This window comes from Urocitellus parryii, chromosome 13, assembly GCF_045843805.1.
Source record: "Urocitellus parryii isolate mUroPar1 chromosome 13, mUroPar1.hap1, whole genome shotgun sequence".
Taxonomy (NCBI): domain Eukaryota; kingdom Metazoa; phylum Chordata; class Mammalia; order Rodentia; family Sciuridae; genus Urocitellus; species Urocitellus parryii.
Genome location: NC_135543.1, coordinates 16,718,375 through 16,736,816, shown reverse-complemented (window position 1 = coordinate 16,736,816; position 18,442 = coordinate 16,718,375). Strand labels below are relative to the sequence as shown.

Sequence of the window (18,442 nt, the reverse complement as noted above, 5' to 3'; positions counted from 1 at the left end):
CCTGAGCAGAAGGCAACCGGGGTTCCTCAAAGCAGTCCCCCTTGCTGCCACAGGGTCCCTGTAACGTGCTAATGCAGTCCTGTTGCTGCCCTGGTCTGTGTGCAGCATCTCCTGAGCAGAGAGAGCCTAAATAGCTGGAATGCATTCTAGAATCTTGAGAAGGAAAGGACAAAGCCTTCAACTCAGCTTTTGTCTCTGCAGCAAGGCCTCTTTCAAGGTGTAAACTTCAGCAAAATTTAAAATAGAGCCTGCCCCAGGGATCCTTTGCCTAAGCAGCTCACTCCTGGCCTGGGTGCCAAAGGGCAGGCTGCACTGCCTCCCAGGCCCACCTCAACAGCAGCGAGGACAGCCCAGAGAAACACTTCTGCTTTCAAGGCCTCAGAACCTCCAGCTTGTTCTGACTAGTGGGTGGGCAGCATTTTTGCTCTGTTGTATATTTTTAATACCTGCCTTGGCAGCCACTAGCCCCTCTGAGCTACCTCCCTGGGCAACTCAAGTGAGCTCCTCAGATGTTTTGTTTTAAAATATTCTGTTTCCTAAAATGACCTGCAGAGACTTGGATTTTCCCCAGAAGCCCTAGTATGTTAAGTGTGAGATTTTGTAGAATGTGAGATCTTTCAGGAATATATACAGGGCAGATACATTTTAAGTGGAAAGAATACCATTTGCCACTGTTAGAAAAGTTTAGTGTTGACGAATTGGATGCTTTGTTCCTTGGCTAAAATTGTGGGAAGTCAGGGGAAGGGCTCCAGAATCCCTGAGAAAGCTTTTTAAGATAGGCACAGCCTTTACATCTCTGAAGTCCTACTCAGCAGGGGTAGCCCAGAGCCCCCAGGACAACCCTTGCATTCCACTCCTGGGCTCCTGGACTCTGTCCAGATTGTGTTTCAATTTACATGGAGTTATGCAGAGATTTCCAAAAGCGCATGCCCTAGCCCGACCCTAGAACTTCTGTATTAGAATCGGGACCTCCAGGACAGGGCTTGGGCATTTGTGTGTTTAGAAGTTACCAAGCTTGGTTCAAAAAGGTCCTCCACCTTAAAGGGATAAAGAGTCACCTAGCAGCTTTTAAAATTCTTGATGTGCAAGCCACAGTGCAGACCTAATCACATTGGAATCCCTGCATTGTGGTGGCAGGGGGTGAGGGAGTGGCATGTTCAGGCAGCTCCCAGGTGATCCCATGTACAGTGAAGGATAAGACTACTGTCGTGGGCTTTTCCAATCTGAGAAAGATTTTATACTCAGTAGACCATGGTTTCCGGAACTTCAGTGCACATAGGAATCTCCTAGAATTTGGTTAAGATGCAGATTCAGTAGAACTGGACCGAGACTCTAGAGTCTGCATTTCTAACCAGCTGATCCAGACACACAGTGAGTTGCAGATCTACAAATATTAATAACGACTTTCATTTTTGATTACTTACATGGACTGAGTAAAGTGGCCGCAGACAGCCTGGACACTAAAGCATCTTGTCCACCCAGGATGGTTACTGGTATTTGGCAGAAGTGGTGCAGCAGGCTTTGTGATTAAAAACAAAACAAATGTTTGTGTTACTCCCTCTGTCAGCTCTGGAGTGGTGCTGACAAGAGGCTCCACTGCCATGTGCTGAGAGATGAGCCAGTGTGACCTCTGCTCTTCCCATCATCAGTGAGGTCTGGCTACTGGGCCTCTCTGGAACATTCATTGGATTAATAGTTGCTATTTGGAGGAGGTTACCACACGGTTTTGTTATGTAAACAAATTTGTAATCTCGAGTTATTCTGTCCCAGATATGAAAACTGCATTGCAAGAAGGTTTTAATTATCTGCTTTTATTTTCCTACACCCCCAAAATATATTCGTTAGAGACCTGCTATGCCCCCTGCCTGTTGCTGGATGGCCACACCCTTTTCAAGTTGCTGTGTCATTATTCTTTCTTGCCTACAGAGCATCTAGGTTGAAATTAGATTAACAGAAAGTTTACCCCCATCAGGTCAAACCTGATTGATTAGCCCCAAAGAGGTAAATCCTCTGTTGTTTCTTAAAGCAGCTGCAAACTAGTCACTAGTGGAACTGGTCGAGGGTGGCAGTCGGCCACCTTAGGAGCCATGTTTACCCTCAGGGCATGAACGTATCCTTAAGAACTGCTAGACTTGGACTTCAAAGAATCTTTGTTTCTTTTACCTCGGGATTTCTGTTTAAATTCTTCAATGCTCAGAATGTGAGCAATCTAGGAACAATAGCCCACCTAGATTTGTCCCTTCATTCCTAATCACACCCGTGGTCCCTTAAAAATGAAAATTTCTTTGGTCTCTTTGACCCCTAGTTCAATTTAGCTTGGGTATCTATTTGGTCTGATAGGTCCATCCGGGCTCCTCTTTTCTAATTAGAATCCCAGTGCTTGACTCTGAGCTGCTGTTGTCCTAGCCACTGGGAAAAGTCTCTGGCAGAAAAGCAGTCAATAGCTTCTATCTGAACCAAAAGAGGGGATGAGACTTTAACATATTTATTGAGCACTTACTAGGTGAGTGGAGATGTGCTAAGTGTTCTTTTTTAAAGATAGGTAAAAGCTTGACCAATAAATGGTATTGGAAGATTGAATATCCAGCGGCATAAGGAGAACCTCAATCTAAACCTCATGCCTTCTACAAAACCCAGCTCGAAATGAATTATAGAACTCATTGTTAGAACATAAAGCTTAGAAACTTATAGGAAAAACAGAATATTATTAGGATCTAGGGCCAAAGAGGCCATTAGTGACACTAAAGCACAAGCCAGAAAACTGATAAATTGGACCTTATCAAAAGGTCCAATCAAAGCTCACAGAAAGAGGATAAAAAAAAACAAGTCACAGACTAGGAGGAAATATTTGTAAACCAACAAAAGGACTAGTATCTAGAATATATAGAGAACTCTCAAAACTCAACCATGAAGAACAAACAGTTCAATTACAAAATGAATGCAACCAAAAAAGAATATGTATAGTTAACAAAGAAGCACATAAAAAATGTTGAACATCACTAGCAATTAGGGAAATGCAAATTAAACCACATTAAGATATTACAACACACATATCAGAATGGCTACAGGAAAAAAAATAATGCTTAATACCAATTGCCAGCAAGTATGGAAGAGATTGGACCATTGACCCTTGCTGCTGTGTGAAGGGCCACAGTCACCCTTGTAAAAGAGTGAGCAATTTCTCTAAAAACTAAACACGCTGCCACCGTCTAACACAGAGGGTGCAGTCCTGGGTATTGGTCCCAGAGAAATGAAGACCTATGTTTACATAAAATCTGTACACACATGTTTTATTCATAACAGCGAACACTGGAATCAGCCCAAATATTCTTCAGGTGGTGAATAATTAGACGAGCCTCAGGACACACATCAGCAATAAAAGGAATGAACTTGTGACACACATAACTTGGATGAATTTCTGGGAATTGTGCTGAGTAGCGGGGGGGAGGTTCTCCAAAGCTTATATACTTTCTGATTCTATTTACATAATATTTTTGAAATGATAAAGTTTTAGAATTTTGAGGACAGATTAGTGGCTGCCAGGGAAGAGGGTGAGCAGGAGGGAGGTGTGTGTGATTATTAAGGGTAACACAAGAGATCTTTATGGTGTTGGGGCTGTATCTCACCTCTGGTGGTAGATATGGGAACCTACATGTGATAAATACTACCAATTTTGTGTGTGCATGCTGAGGATTGAACCTAAAGCCTGTACATGCTAAGCACACACTTGACCTCTGAGCTACACCCTAAGCCCCTATGTCTATAGATTTTAATACACACACAAACACACCACACACACACACCACACACACACACACACACAAGTAAACTGGAGAAATCTGAATAAGATCAGTAAGCTGTATCAATATCCATTTCCAGGTTATGATATTATACTACAGTTTTGGAAAATTTTGTCATTGGAGGAAACTGAGCAAACTTGGAGGAAACTGGGCCATCTCAGAATTATTCCTTACAACTGCACATGAATGTACAGTTATCTCAATAAAATTTTCAATTAAAAACAGGTTTAAAACCATTTGCAGCCAGCCAGCCCTCCAGAAATCTTTAATATGAGGAAAAAGGACAGGTGTTAAGAAGGTAAGTAATAAACAAACTTAGGTCTCAAGCCACTATCCTATACAGTGCTCCCACCTTATCCATGAGGGATACATTCAAGGACTTTTAATGGATGCCTAAAGGCATAGGTAGCACCAAACCTTATCATTTAATACCTTTTCTATCATAACTAAATATTTATCATGCACTGTAGCTATAACTTTTGCAACGTGATGTGCAATAGCAAAACTAGTACAGAATTTCTTTCTCCTTCACAATTTAACAGATAGAATATTCATTCTTACCATAGGTTTAAGCAACCTCAGCATGTGGGTTTGTTTTTTTTTTTTTTTTCATTATTGAGAACTCTCACATTTTCAGTTAAAGGAAGAATTTACAGCGTTTCTTTGACCTATCTCAATTTCCAGTATCACCATTGTACTTCAAGTAAAATAATGGTTACTTGAACATAAGCATTGCAATACTGTGACAGTCAATCTGACAACCAAGATGCCTACAAGTGACTATTGGGTGGGTAGCACATACAATGTGGATACTCTGGATAAAGGGATGATTCATGAGTCACGTACAACAAAACTGGATGGTACAAGATTTCATGACAATTTATGAATTGCTTATTTCCAAAACCACAGGAAGCAAAACTGTAAAGAAGAGATGGAAGACTATTGTATGAAGAATGAAAACAAGAATGCCATGAGTTTCTCTGAAGGAAGAAATCACAGTTAGGGATGAGGAAAGCAACTTCAAGGGCTTGGGCCTCGATGGACCAGGAGGGCTGAGCTAAAAATAGGCAGGCAGGTATTCCAGACCAGAAAATGTACTACATGTACCAGCTTGTATGCTTGCTTTGCTTCCCAGAAATAGACAAAATGAAAATGGTAGAAGGTCTTGCGTGCTGGATGAATGTGATAAGACCTTTCCGGGTCCAATTAGCAATTTGTGAGATAATAAAGCAGGACTAATGCCAAGTGAATCACCAGAAGGGAAATTCAAAGTGTGGATGGTTTAGAACAAACCAATTCTTTCCCAGAGCCAAGGGAAGTACATCCTATTAATAAGAGGTTGGCAGCAGCATTTGTATGTGAGGGCCATCAAAGAATGTGTTCAGGAAAATAAAGGCTGTCTGGTGGTTCAGATCAGTGATGATTAGAATTGCAATAACTAGGCATTTAATCTTGTATTACATGGCTTCAATGATTGAGAAGCCATTATGTGGCAGTCACTATTCCAGGGGGGTGGAATTTATTGATGGCAAACTACACTGAGCAAATTACCTCCCAGATGGGGTTCACCTTCTCTACTTAGGGCTGATTCCTGGTCAGAGAGATTCTTAACATTTCCACACTGTACGTTTGCCATCTCATGACCACAAACAGAAAAGCAAAGCTCTCTGGGGTGACGCTGGGAAGAAGGACAGACACAGCACTTCTGATTTAAGAGTGAGAATGATCTTACCCCAGGGTGACTGGAGAAGGAAACTTAAGATGGGCAGATTGGCAGACCTTGCCTCTGAGTTGAATCAGGAAAGTGAGCTCAAAACCAAGGTGAAAAGTTGGCAGTGTGACCCTTGAAGAGAATTCAAGTTAGCCTGGGGTACCCTCTCTGTTTTCCACTCCCAAACTAGGATTAACTTTGGAATCTTCCATAAATGTAGAAAAACTGGGGGCTTTCCAATCCTAGCTTGGGTAAGTACTATTTCAAGATTAATCATAACAAGATGGCCTTGTGTTGTAAAAGAGAGAAAGAAAGAGAGGGGGACATAAGGAGATACCTAGAGACAATGTTTAGACAGGAGATATTCTGCAAGATAGCCTTGTTCATAAAACAGAAAACTAGATACATGGAATTTTCCTCAGAAAGCTAAAAGCAATATGCAGATGAAGATACAAAAACCTAAGCTGCTGGTCACTTTCTACAAAAAGACAACTCAAGGTAAGTGAATCAGGCAAGACTCAAGCGTGGGAAGATTTATTAATATTATCCCTAACCCAGGATTTTTAATCATTTAAAGTTTTTAAGTGCTCACGAGCCTCAAATGTCTTGAGAATAAGTATATAAAATGTCTTTGGATTTATTACAGAGGATTCACCAATATATTTTTTTTTTCCTGAACAGTATTCTAAAAAGTTTCATTTAGTTCCCAGTGAACCCCACATTTCTGTGTCACATTTGAAATGATAATTAGCCATGTTCTATCACTTTGGCCACATTTTGTAGTATGAAAGAAAATACAGACATCTCCTATAATTAAATACTCAATATTTTTGCATGGGCAAAGGAATCTGCATTTTCAAATATGCCAATCCTCTGGCAAAATTTTCCTGCTTCGGTCCAGGGAAAATAATGCTTCAGGCACAAGATCCCTTTTTAGCTTAAGGCTGTGCAGGACTGCTCTTGAATGTCCAGCTTCCATTCAAGTTTCTGGCTGTCCCTGGAGTGAGAGGTCAGCCTGCTACTGACCACTACAAGGTGAGACTCAGTCTCATTGCCTGCAGAAAATGCAAAACTCTTTGATTGGCTTTCTGACTAGCAATGTCCTCAGTTTGGAGATAATTGCCTTTAGTCATACCACAAAGCACAGGTCAAGTAGGGTGGATGTGAAGTCATGAATGTGTGTGTCAGTGTGTGTGTGAGTGTAAGCAAGAGTTCCATAAGAACTTCCATAGATACATGGCCCATTTTATTTAGCTGTATTGCCAGTAAAGAAGCCTGCTAGTCAAAGGTGCTCTTCACTCCAGAATTCAGTTTAAGCCACAACCTGAGAATAATAACAGAGGTTCTTTCCTGCTGCTCCTTAAAATCTTCCACAGTTGGAGGAGGGAGATATTGCCTCCCTTAGCGATGAGTCTAAAACTGCCTTTGTCAATAGCCCTTTCTCTTCTGTTTACCCCTTTTGAGCCTCTTTATCTTTCCCCCAACCTATAGTAATAAAACTGATTTGTCCAATGAAGCACACTATAAATGGACAAGCAATCGCAAAAAGGCAACTTAGCTGAGCAAGGAAGAGAATTTATGAACAGAAATGGAAATGCTGTGTGACATGAAAAGGTTAACGCTGCTGCTTTATTTTGTATTAGTATTTGACCAACCACCTCCGTAAACTTATCTGGGGCATGAATCTGGGGTCACTGGTGTGTGCTGCTAAGTGGCATGTTTAAAGAACTAAATAGGATCAAGCTGGCTTGCATGAAAAGAAAAGAAAAAAAGTAGAAATGTGGCTTTTATCTGGCTAATTTGACCAGCAGACAGAAAGATTGGCTCAGTCAAAGCTACCTTGGAACTGGAGATTTGTAGACTGGCTGTTTTAATACAGGATCTTTAGAAAGCTGTGTATAAATTTTTGTTGTTTCTCAGAGAGTTCAGTAATTTGCATTAGGTAATATTTTGTCTTCTACAAATATAAGACCAGATTCCTACTACAAGTCTGTGGGGGGGGAGAGGAAACATGAAGAATAGCCAAAATCATTGATAAATTACTTTTTAAAGGTATTTATTTACAAAAGTCAAATTTTGGCCACAGTGCAAGCACCAGTCTAAAGTCCACTTGGAAGTCTTTAACATGTAAAATACGAGTGGCTTTCCAGCACAGCATTCTTTGAACATTAATTATTCTTATGAATGTAATTTTGTGTCTTTAAAAATGAGGATTAAAATCATCCTAAATCAAAATTAGGGGGAGAATGAATTTTCTTCCTGGCAGTGTGTTTTCTTGGCATCTTTTATACTTTGTGGATTAATAAAATCAAAATAATACAAACATCCGATCAAAACCATCCCACCAGCAAGGCAAAATCAACTTTGACTCCTTTCTCCAGCATCACCAAATAAACCCTGCAAGTCTATCAGACACATGAAATCCTTACATTTGTACTATGAATTCTGATTAAAATCAAAACCTACCAATTTCAAAAAAGATCCCCCCAAAGAAGTGGTTTTCCCCCTATAAAGCCTATGCCCCAAATCATTGCTTGAGAAACTTTTGAATAGCGAACATTGCCTAGTAAAACACATGCAGTAGACAAAATATCAGATTTCTTTTTCCAGCTGTCCAGAATCCCATTAGTGCCTCTCACTTCTATCAGTCTTTTGCTATAATTAGGATGGCTCAGGGTTTATCTGGGCCTTTTTCAAAACCAGATTTCCTTCCTAGCAGCAGCAGCTGTCATTCACAAGTACCCTGATGGTCCTGGGAGACTTATGTTGATTTACATTATGGTACAGCAATAGTGACTGTAAAGTGAAGGAAAGCGCGCGCGCACACCACACACACACACACACACACACACACACACACAAAACGCTGTTGACCTTGTAGATTTTTAAAAGGGGGGTCTTACCTGAGGGTGATCACTCAGGTCTGGAACCTGGCTTGTTGTAAACAGGTTATTCTCCGGCATCCCTTCTCCTTCCAAGTTTGTAGCCCCTTCCTTGGGGAGAGAGTCTGCTAAAGGTGGAAGGGCTCTTGCGTCTTGCGCTGCCTCTGGTGAAATTGCACATTCTCCTGTGTGGAGGTGGGAATCCCCACCAGGAGCTGCTGCTTTGGCCCGGGGAGTCTCTCTGTGACGGCTCCACACTGGTGGGTGCCTGGTGGGTTCCTTGGGAGGGGAAGCGGGGGTGCCTCCTGCTGCACTTTCTTTGGGGGTCAGCTTCTTGGCTTTACCCTTCGCCCCCGGTCGCTGCACCCTGGCAGGTGTCCGGATGCCCTTTCTGCTGCCTAAGTCCCTCTCCTCTCCTCTTTCTTCGACCACAATCTCCAAACCCTGTTTCATCCCTGACTTTTCCAACGCCCCAGATGAGGGCTTCACCTCTGTCTCTGTCACCGCTTCATCCATGGTTAGCAGATTGTCACTGGCAGATTCCTCTCCTGCTTGGTGGCTATCTCTGGTTTCTCCTTGAATTCCTGGATAATCATTTTCAGCAGCCTCAGGCAGGGTGGGGAGTGGACATCTCCCCTGTTCACTCACTAAAGCTGTCCTATCCTGGTGAGGTCCCAAAGCAAGAGTTCTCCCTGTTCGCAGGGATGAGGGACTGTGCCTAGAGGCTCCGCTGCTCTTGATCTCCACTTCTTGGAGTTGTGAGTGATAACCACAGAAGCCAGTGGTGGCATCCATAGGCCCTGTGTCACCCGACACCCGAGGCCCACAACCCATTTCACTGAGGAAATGCTCACGCCCACCCAGGCCACACTCACTGAATTCCGTCTCTTCGTCATCGCTTTCTAATAAAAAAACATGCTCAGTCCCCTGCAGGCTCCTTTGCCAAACTGCATTAGTGTAATCCGTCATAACATCGGAACATTCCAGATACTCCAGGTCATCATCTGAAAACTCCTCCGTGCAGGTTAGGGTTATCTCTGGGCAAAGTTCATAGTCACTGTCGGAGTCTTCGCTGGAAACCTGGGGACTGGGTTGATTGTTGACGGGGGCGCTGTCCCCTGGGTAAATGCATGCTGTCGCCTCTGAGAGTGGAAGACTGAAGCTGATGTATTTCTGTGCTTTGGGGTTTTTTTGAGTAGAGGTTAAGATCTCATCATTAGGGCCATCACTGTTTAGACCTCCATGCGTTGGCTGGGAGACCAAGGAATACTCTGTTCTGTGGCAACATACATCTTGTTTTTGAGGAGTATTATTTGAATTGAGGAAAATTTCTCCTGTGCTCTTTGGATCATCAGCCTCTGCAGGTTGCCTTGTTCCTTTAATCTCCGGAGCATTTTCAGAGCTGGATGCACTAATATCATTATTGGCCAATAACTGGTGTGAGCCTAAGTGGTCGAATTTGAAGGAGGAAGAATCGGCTGGTGTGGGAGCCCCTGAAAAGATGTTTCCTTCTCCCTTACAAGGGTGTTTGCTCTCATCAGTTTGGTTTGTGCTTTTCTCCTCATTTGTCTCTTGTATGTCACATTTCCACCCTGTGTCCCTGTCATCTCCCAGGTCAGGAGGGGGTCGTGGGTTCTCTGATGGACACTCCACCTCAATGGTAGCAGAGCAGCAGATCATCCCCGCAGAGCTTTTAGCTGAGATTTGATAAACGGCAGCATCACTTTGGGTACAGCTAGGATGAAGAGAACACACAGGTAAGTGTGGACACGCACGCCAATGTTTTTCACATCATGGTGCACAAGAAAATAGCTGTCCTTTCACTGCATGCTCAGAGAGATCTGTGGTATCCCTGGAAAAGGGGATTGTGGTCAGCTGCCCCTAGTGCTGAAATCCTGGGAAGTTCAGCATTTCCCCTGACGGCTTTCCACAGTCTCACCCTAAATTGAAAATGCCAATCATTACTTGGATAAATAGAGGAAATGTTTTATTTAGTTTCTCCTTTTCCCCCTTTAAGTCAGTTTTGTGTTGTAGGAATTCGAAAGAGCAATATTTCTTCCTGGAGGGAGACATTGTACACAAGTAACTGAAGTATCGTACCTCATGTGGTGAAACATAGTCAACAGTAACTGCTTTTAAGACCACGCTGAAGGAATGTAAAGACAGCACCACAACAGGATTGTGTATGCCATTTCCTCCTTAATTTAACATGACTAAAAGATCTAAATCACAGCCTGACACCCATTGGCTGGAAACCTATATCCACATGTCATCCCAACTAACATAGATCAAGCCAGGTGCTTGGCTTTGGCCCAGCAGGGAAGAAAAGAATCCTGAATCAGACTGAGCCTGCTCTCCCTGTTCCAAGAGGAACAGTGCTCCTGTGGCTCCTCTATTGAATAGGGCCACAATGAGTTGGAGACTAGCGTGCTTTACTGCCTCATTTCCTGCCAGGATCTTTTCACAGGCTTTGCAGTCCCAAGAAATCTCGTTATATCAGTGTGAGTTGCATGCTTGCTTCTCTTGCATTTGACATCATTGTGATATTGCTGATTTCCCTCTATGTGTCATTTGGGCTCAGAAGTCAACATGCATTTTCAGAAGGCAGGAGCTGTAGGTCTCACTTGGACTTAGAGCAATGTTTAGATCTTCATTGATGATTCCCTGTATAAAACGGGCACAGATGTCTAACTCAGAGGATGGGAGGCAGTGGTCAATGTTAGACACAGAAACTCTTTCTACCACATACTTTCTGTTCTTCACTGGAGGGAGCCCTCGGCCTTCTCAGACCCATACATGCCCATAAGCTTTAATTCACCAGGTACCTATTCACATGGGCCTTGTTTTGAGAAATCAGAGATCAGTTCCAATGTCAATAATGCTCAAAGGAGTGAACAAGACACGCCACTGTGGGTCAGGCTTGGCCATGAGCTGATATCTGGCTCTGCCCTGGCCAACAGCTCAAGAATTCTGAAATTTAAGACAACTTTCTGAAGGAAACAGTACCTGTTCCTGTCCATTTTGCAATCTTATTCAGGTTTGTATGGGAAAATCAGGGTGAAGGAGCTTCATAAAGCTAAAACTTCACACCAAATGTGTTCTCCAAAAATATGGAAGTGCCAGGACCCGGCAACCCCTGGCTCTTCAGAAACATACGGAAGAATCATCCCAACAGTCTACTGGAAATTTTTAGATCAGAATCCCTGGTCGAGGAACTGAGCACATGTTTTTAAAGATCTGGAGCCATTCTAGATCACATGGTCCACGGCCGTGCTCAGAGCTATCCGCATCCTCATCCTCCTTGACTGGGCTTAGGTCTCCTGGTTAAAGCCAAATGATTAGATGAAGAAGAGAGACTTTTGCTGCAGTTTCATATTACAAATGTCACTCCCTTCAGGAACTTTGTCAGTTAATTCTTGGGGTTTTAGCCCTTACACGATGGACTACAGGAAAATCCCAAACAATTCAGATTTCCTGACCCTTTTAGCCCATGAAACCTCTGCCACAGTGACCACCTACCCTGAGGCTACCTACCCATGACTTGGGTGGAAATAAAAGGAAAAAAAGAAAGTAAGACTGAGAGGCTCAAAGGGCCAATTAAGAAACAAGAGGAAGAGAGATGATTCATTCCCAAGACTTAAGGAGAGACAATAAAAAGATTTTTAGAAAAATGTGGAGAAAATAGTTAAGTATATTCAACTTAATGACTAACAAGAGGTTATCATGACTTAGTCATTAATAATTTTATGACCCATGTGTTTTAGTTGACATGGGATTTATAATCCCTCCTAAGTATACTAAGTAAAGAGGAAAAGGAACTGTATTAAGCATAATTAACATCTTGCTGGTAAATGAAAGCCTTTGAGTTATGCTTTGCAGTTGACACATCCTTGATAATTATCGCTAAGTAGCTTACAAAAGAGGAGGAGAAAATTGGGAAAGGATCCCAGTGTCTACTGAGTGCCTTCTATGTTAAACTTCTATGGGTTTTACTCAGCTTTTGTCACTGTGGCCAAAAGACCTGACCAGAACAACATAGAGGAGGAAAAGTTTATTTTGTCTCATGGTTTCAGACGGCCAACGCCATAGCTCTAGGTCTGAGTTGAAGCAGTACATCATGGCAAAGAGCATGGTGGGTGGGATGGGGGAGCAGCTCAGGACATGTCCACAGGAAGCAGAGAGAGAAAGAGCTCTGCTCAACTGGAGATATAAATCCCAAAGGCACATCCCCAGTGACCTACCTCCTCCAACCACACCCCACCTGCCTATAACCACCACCTACTTAATCCATATCAGTGGATTAATCCACTGACTGAGTTAGGACTCTCAATCTAATCTTTCCACCTCTGAAAATTCTTGCATTGTCTCACACACAAGCTTTTGGGGGACACCTCATATTTAAACCGTGACACAGTGTCGAGCTACTCCCTGTGGGCAAAACAGAGGCTCAAAAGAGTGAAGCAACTTCCCCCAAATGACAAAGCTGGGGAGTGGTAAAACTGGAATAAAAAAGCAGACTTCGGATTCCAATGCCTGGCGCCATGTGTGCTATTAGACAACTACGTTCAGAGAAGGAAACGGTGGGATGCAGAGGTCACTGTGCAAAGGAAGAGTCTCTGTCTCAAGCCTTTGCCTTGATCGATTGGCCAACATGAGCAGGGGATGTGCTAATGCCAATCACTGTTAATTACTAAGGAGAAGCCAAGGAGGTGTGTGAGAAATTCTCAGAGAGCATTGTGGGTCACTTCTGTGCTCAGCTGTACAGTCCACACTGGAAGGAGAAGAGACTCACAGAAGAGACTTCATTGGGAATGGCTAAGACGATAGGGGATAAGGGGGAGTATAGAATCTTTGCAAGATGCTGGCAGAGAGATCTGTGTTCCCCACAGTGATTTCACAGGAATGCAAAGCCACCCCGGAAAAAATTCCCTCAACCAGTGAGCCCCCTCTTTGGCTATCTTTTCTTTTGGTTAAAGGACGTAATATCATTTCTCCACCATGTTCAGAAAGCCTGTCTCAAGTTCTCTAGGTTCTTTCTAAATTAATCATTTCCTGGTAAAACAAAAGACATTCATGTTACTGTATTGGGTGGGGCTTCTTCTGAGCAGAACCCCCAGAATCAGTCTGAACTAGAAGTTCTGAAAGCATTTTGGTATCAAGTCTCTTTTGTACCCTTCAAAATAACTGAGGACTCTAAAGAACCTCAGTTTGTGTGGCTTTTATCTATCAACATTTTATCAATCAAAGATTAAAATTTAAAAAAATTTAACTATTTATTAATCAATTAAAATAAAAATAAATGCATTACACACCAGCATAAATAATAATCTTTTGAAAACTATTTTTTCCAAAATTTTATTAAAGGAGCATTGTTTTAATTTTTTCATATATTTTTAATATGAGGCTTAATCAAAGGTAGCTGTATTTTTCAAAATCTTTTCATGCATTCAATGTGATGAAATACAGTGTTTGGGTTGAAGAATATGAAGACTATCTGGCCCATACATTAATGAGAATGTTACCAAAATCTTGGTCCTTCGCCCCATGACAATCCAATAATAAAGATTAAGGTTTTGAGAAAATGGAAAAAGGAATTTATTGCTTTGCTAGCAAAGGAGAAACACAGGGGACTCCTGTCCCAGAGTCTATAATTCTCCCGTCAGAGGAAACAGTGAGTTTTTAAAAAGATGATTCAAAGGCTATAGTCCAGGTGTTCCCTGTCCAGAGTTGTAATTCACTTGCTAATTGGAGAGAGAGTCATTTCTTAGATCTTCTGGCACCATCCCTGAAGTCTGCAGTGTGCCTTACTTTGTTCTTGTGGAGGGTGTGTGCCAAGGGACAGAAAAATCTGGATAAAATGGGGGAGAAAGGTAATCCTAATTTCCCTGAGATTAGGGAAGGGGTGTGGAAGAGAAGAAGAAAAAGAAATATGTCCATTTTTAAAATAAGTCACAGCGGCAGAGCAGCAAGGGCTATATTCAAAGCATGAAGTGGACCACCATTACAAGAATGTCAGAAAGAGGAAATAGAGAAAGAGGAAGAAAGAATACTTGAGGAAACTGCAAATCACTAGTTCAGAGAAGGGACTGGATGATATTTTTGGTTTTCTTTGAAGTGCTAGGCTCACTTTGTTCATTTGGGGGAATATCAGCCAAATATCCACGTTTGAGTAACCATCATTTGTCCATTGTTCTTTCAGGGAAAGACTTGTTATCCATGAGAAAAGTGGCTAGTTCAGCTTGCAACTTAAGCAGCGACACAGGTGCTCTGCCTCACCAGCTGTGTCCAGCAGAAGCACCTCTGCATGTTACCCAATTGGTCACATGCGCATTAGAAGGGCTTTTGTTTTCAAGATTTAATAGCCATTTTTACTGATGCATCAAGGACGTTATTAAGTAAAACATTTTGCTGTTTTTAACTATAGCCATCTGGTGGTAAAGGAACCTATGACCACTAATGCCGTCTGGGGGTGTGGCTTGATTCAGTGCAAAGGCACCAACCTACTTACCCTCCACTGCTTTTCTATCATCAGTGCACAGGTCAACACAGTGAAAAAGGCAAATCATGCAAATACTGCCTGAGTGTTTTGTGATAATAGTTTTGGACCTCATGAATGCCCACCGAGATTTTTAGGAACCACCAGAGGTCCATGGAACACACTTTGAGAAACTCTATTGGAAACAGCTATTCTGAAGGGAAGCTGTCATGCACAGTCCTCTCATGGGATAACACCCAATGGTGGAACCTGGAAGATGGACCTTCACTTGGAGGGTTGGCTGTTTTATTTGGTATGACCATTGATGGGTCCTCTTGGGCAGATGTCTTAACCTCTGCTTTTCCTTATTTGCCAAAGGGAAAGAAGACATATGTCTGGGCTCCCCCTCTAGAGATTCTGACTCAGTGCTTAATGCATGGGTCTATGGGTCTATGTGATTTATTGGGGGCAGAGGAGGCTGCTTCCATCAATTCTAGAAGAGGTAATCCTGGAAGTTCCTCAGGACACAACCAACTAAGCAGGATTTTTGTGCTTTGGGAATAAGGGGTAAAAATGTACAAACTAAAAGGGACAAGAATCCACAAGTCTAGTAACCTTGTCAAGTAAAAATACAAAAACAATGAGCTGGGAAATAGATGTAATGAATACAAAAGGAAAACCAGAGTAGAATTTTATTTTCTCTGGTAAGAAAGAGAAATGTGCTTCTCAAAACTGATATCTTTAAATCCTTGCATTTCCGTGGTCCTCATCACACAGCCCTAAGGTTCTGTGTTTTCCTTGCATTATTAACACATCTCCTTGGCCATTAAGGTGGGTGACCGCACTGGCACAAACAAAAATAAAATCAGGACCAGTTTTCCCATTTGAACTGGGGGTTATCCTGGCTATCGCTGCTGCCGCCTTGCCTTTTGTCTGCCCCAAGGCCATCTTCCCACTCCCAAACCCCACTACCAGCAATCCTAAAATTGCTCAAGTTCAAACTGCCACTTGACCAGGTGTCCTGAAGATGGGGTTCATGGGAGAAGCTGGAACTATGGGCTAGAGGTAAGATTTGGAATCCCCTCTGGATTGTAGGTATTAACACAGCCACCAGCATTCCATTTTATCATGCATCCCACTTTCCTGTGAAAGAAAACAAGATCTGAGAGAGACACATCTGCAGGGTCTTCACCCAACCAGCCAGGTCTATGGGGGTAGAGAGGCAGCTGAAGCTTCCCATCTGGCTGTCCACTGTATAAGCCTTGCACACCCATGCCACAGGGAAGGGAAAGAGGTCTTAGTTGAGAAATGCTTGCACAATGACATCTGTGTCATTTGGTTGGTCACAGCACCATGTTAAGGTCATAATGTTTTCTTAGGCGATGTTACTCTATTTTATTACTTGCCTAACTGATGTTGTCAATGATCTTAAATTATTCAGATAACTGAAGAAATAAGAAGGCTTTGATGGAGTTTTTTTGTTGGTATTTATCCATTTTGCTTTGTTTTGGTTTGTCCTGGGCATCCTCCATGCTAAACATGAGCTATACCACTGAACAACACCCACAGCCCAAGACTTTGTTGTTGTTTTTTTTTTCCCAAGCCCCAAAGTTCTGTCATAGACCTGGAGGAATTATAATCTCGGAACACACAGAATTTCTGGATCATATTTTCTGCCATCTCTTAGATATCTTTTGAAATAAATGAGGAGATTCCTCAATCATTGACCCATTTATCCAGTGATTTATCCAACAGATGAGTTGGACCCACCTAAAAGGGACCTCTGAGCTATGCTTGGACCTGTTTTTCTCTCACCCACTTGGGTCCTTCACTATTCTGCTCTCTACCACTAGAGCTGACCCCTTGAGGTGGTCACTTGAGTGACCACCATTCCCAGGCTGCCATGGCCTCCAGCGTCCTATGGTGCTTGAAGCAGGAGAGACAGGAGATTGTGGGGTGGAAAGAAGGGAGAAGTGAGCTTCAGGTAGCATTCCCACATGGGGCTGCACCTCCGTGGTGGCTGCTCCAGGTCCCACAGAACAGCCCACCTGGAGTCTGGCTCATGGTCTGTGACCCAAACTTCTAGTCTTGATCCTCCCTTGGTCTCTTATCTCAGAAAGTGATAAGTGAAAGTGAGATGGGCATCCTGCTGATGCCCATCTCAGGGTGACCTCACTGTTCTTTGCTTGGCTACTACATAACCCTGCTTGAATGTGCAGGGTGTTGTTTGTTTTTGTCTTCCTGGTTGACCCTAACAGATACAGAAATAGATTTGAACCTGAGGCCAGAGATGTGATTTGTCTTAAGTTTCCCAGATTAAAAAAAAAATGATAGGAAATATCTACCATGTATAATACCTTGCGTTAACCACTCTATAGAAGACAAAGGTGCTTAGTTCCTAGATCCTTTCCTGGGGAGCTTCCCATCTAATAAGGAAATGAAGTGTCCATACAAATAGCTATAATACAGGACAGTGTGAGCTAAGTGCCGTTGAAAATCATGCCAATTATAGGGACTCAGGGCAGAGGGCAAGAGAGTGAGGGAAGGTTTCCTGGGGAACTTAGCAGCTCAGGCAGGTCTAAGAAACATGGCATGATAGTGGCAGGAAAGATGGCTTGTGTCCTGTGTTGGGGAGGGAGCTAGTCATCCCGGGCAGAAGGAACAGCCTATAGGTGAGAGAAAGTAGGAAATCTCCAGGCCCTACAGGAAATAACCAGTTTTTATTTTAAGTGAGGGCAAAATAGGCAGACAGGTAGAGCTATTTACTATTTAAACAGGAACTTGAAACAGTGAAAAGAGATACTCTTACTTTACCAAAACAACAGGCAGAGACTGGGGCCATGCCGGAAACTGAGGGTGATCCAGGTGAATCAGGAGCAGAGCCCGGACAGGAGAAGGTTTTTTAACCCATTCTAAGGGCTTTGGAACTCAGGCTCCAGTTCACCGGGAAGCAGATCAAATAACCATTCAGGGAAAGATGAAAGGTGATTCTATAAGGTCCTCACTGTGTTCTGCGTGCAGAGCCAAGTGAGGAGAGAACACTTGCTCTCCACATCTGATATGGCCTATGGACCTGATTGAGCAGGAACACCCCACTCTCCCATATGTCCAGCTCCATATGCCTGGCACACCCCATGGGACCGAAATTGGTCTGTCTTGGCTCCTTCCCTGGGCAAGCTGTCAACGTTGCTGAGAGGGAAGGCTTTGGGTGCTAAACAGGGAGCCCTACGTGATTTGCAAACCCTAGTGTCATTGAATTCCAAAGGCACAGTTGAGGCAGCAACTGCTTCTGGTGGTTAGAAGGGGAGAGGTCAGGGTGGCCTGGATCTCCAGGGAACAGAGCCAGCACATGGAACTTGAACCCAGTGGGTAGGGATTAAACTTTGGCCTGGTGGCCAAGAGGGGAGGGCATTCCGGGCAGATGTACCAGAGCTCATATGAGCAGGTCATGCGTGGGGGTCAGCAAAGCAATGAGCTGGCATGGCAGTGACAGAAGGAAGAGCTGGAGGGGGAGAGGGCCCCGAGGACAGGAGTCGTGTTGGAAGAAGCTTCTGAGCAGAAGGCACAGAGAAAG

At 43.1% G+C, this 18,442-nt stretch overlaps 1 protein-coding gene and 1 long non-coding RNA gene across 11 annotated transcripts in view; one reads left to right on the top strand and one right to left on the bottom strand.

The window, feature by feature from the left end:
- The window catches only part of Alpk2 (alpha kinase 2), a 117,087-nt gene that overhangs the window by 71,250 nt on the left and 27,395 nt on the right, over nt 1-18,442 (bottom strand). Inside the window, exon 4 of the mRNA XM_026393171.2 lies at nt 8,415-10,128. Within this exon, the coding sequence (XP_026248956.2) occupies nt 8,415-10,128 (1,714 nt within the window). The remainder of the gene's footprint in view (nt 1-8,414; nt 10,129-18,442) is intronic.
- The window catches only part of LOC113185901 (uncharacterized), a 40,169-nt gene continuing 27,315 nt past the window's right edge, over nt 5,589-18,442 (top strand). For 3 of the 10 annotated variants that reach the window (XR_003301188.2, XR_003301191.2, XR_003301185.2), the window contains exons 1-2: nt 5,591-6,009; nt 10,008-10,150. This is a non-coding gene — a long non-coding RNA (uncharacterized LOC113185901). Of the gene's footprint in view, nt 6,010-10,007; nt 10,151-18,442 lie in introns of all 10 variants that reach the window. The other 7 variants (XR_013342350.1, XR_003301186.2, XR_013342352.1 and 4 more) reach the window with 5 other exon arrangements.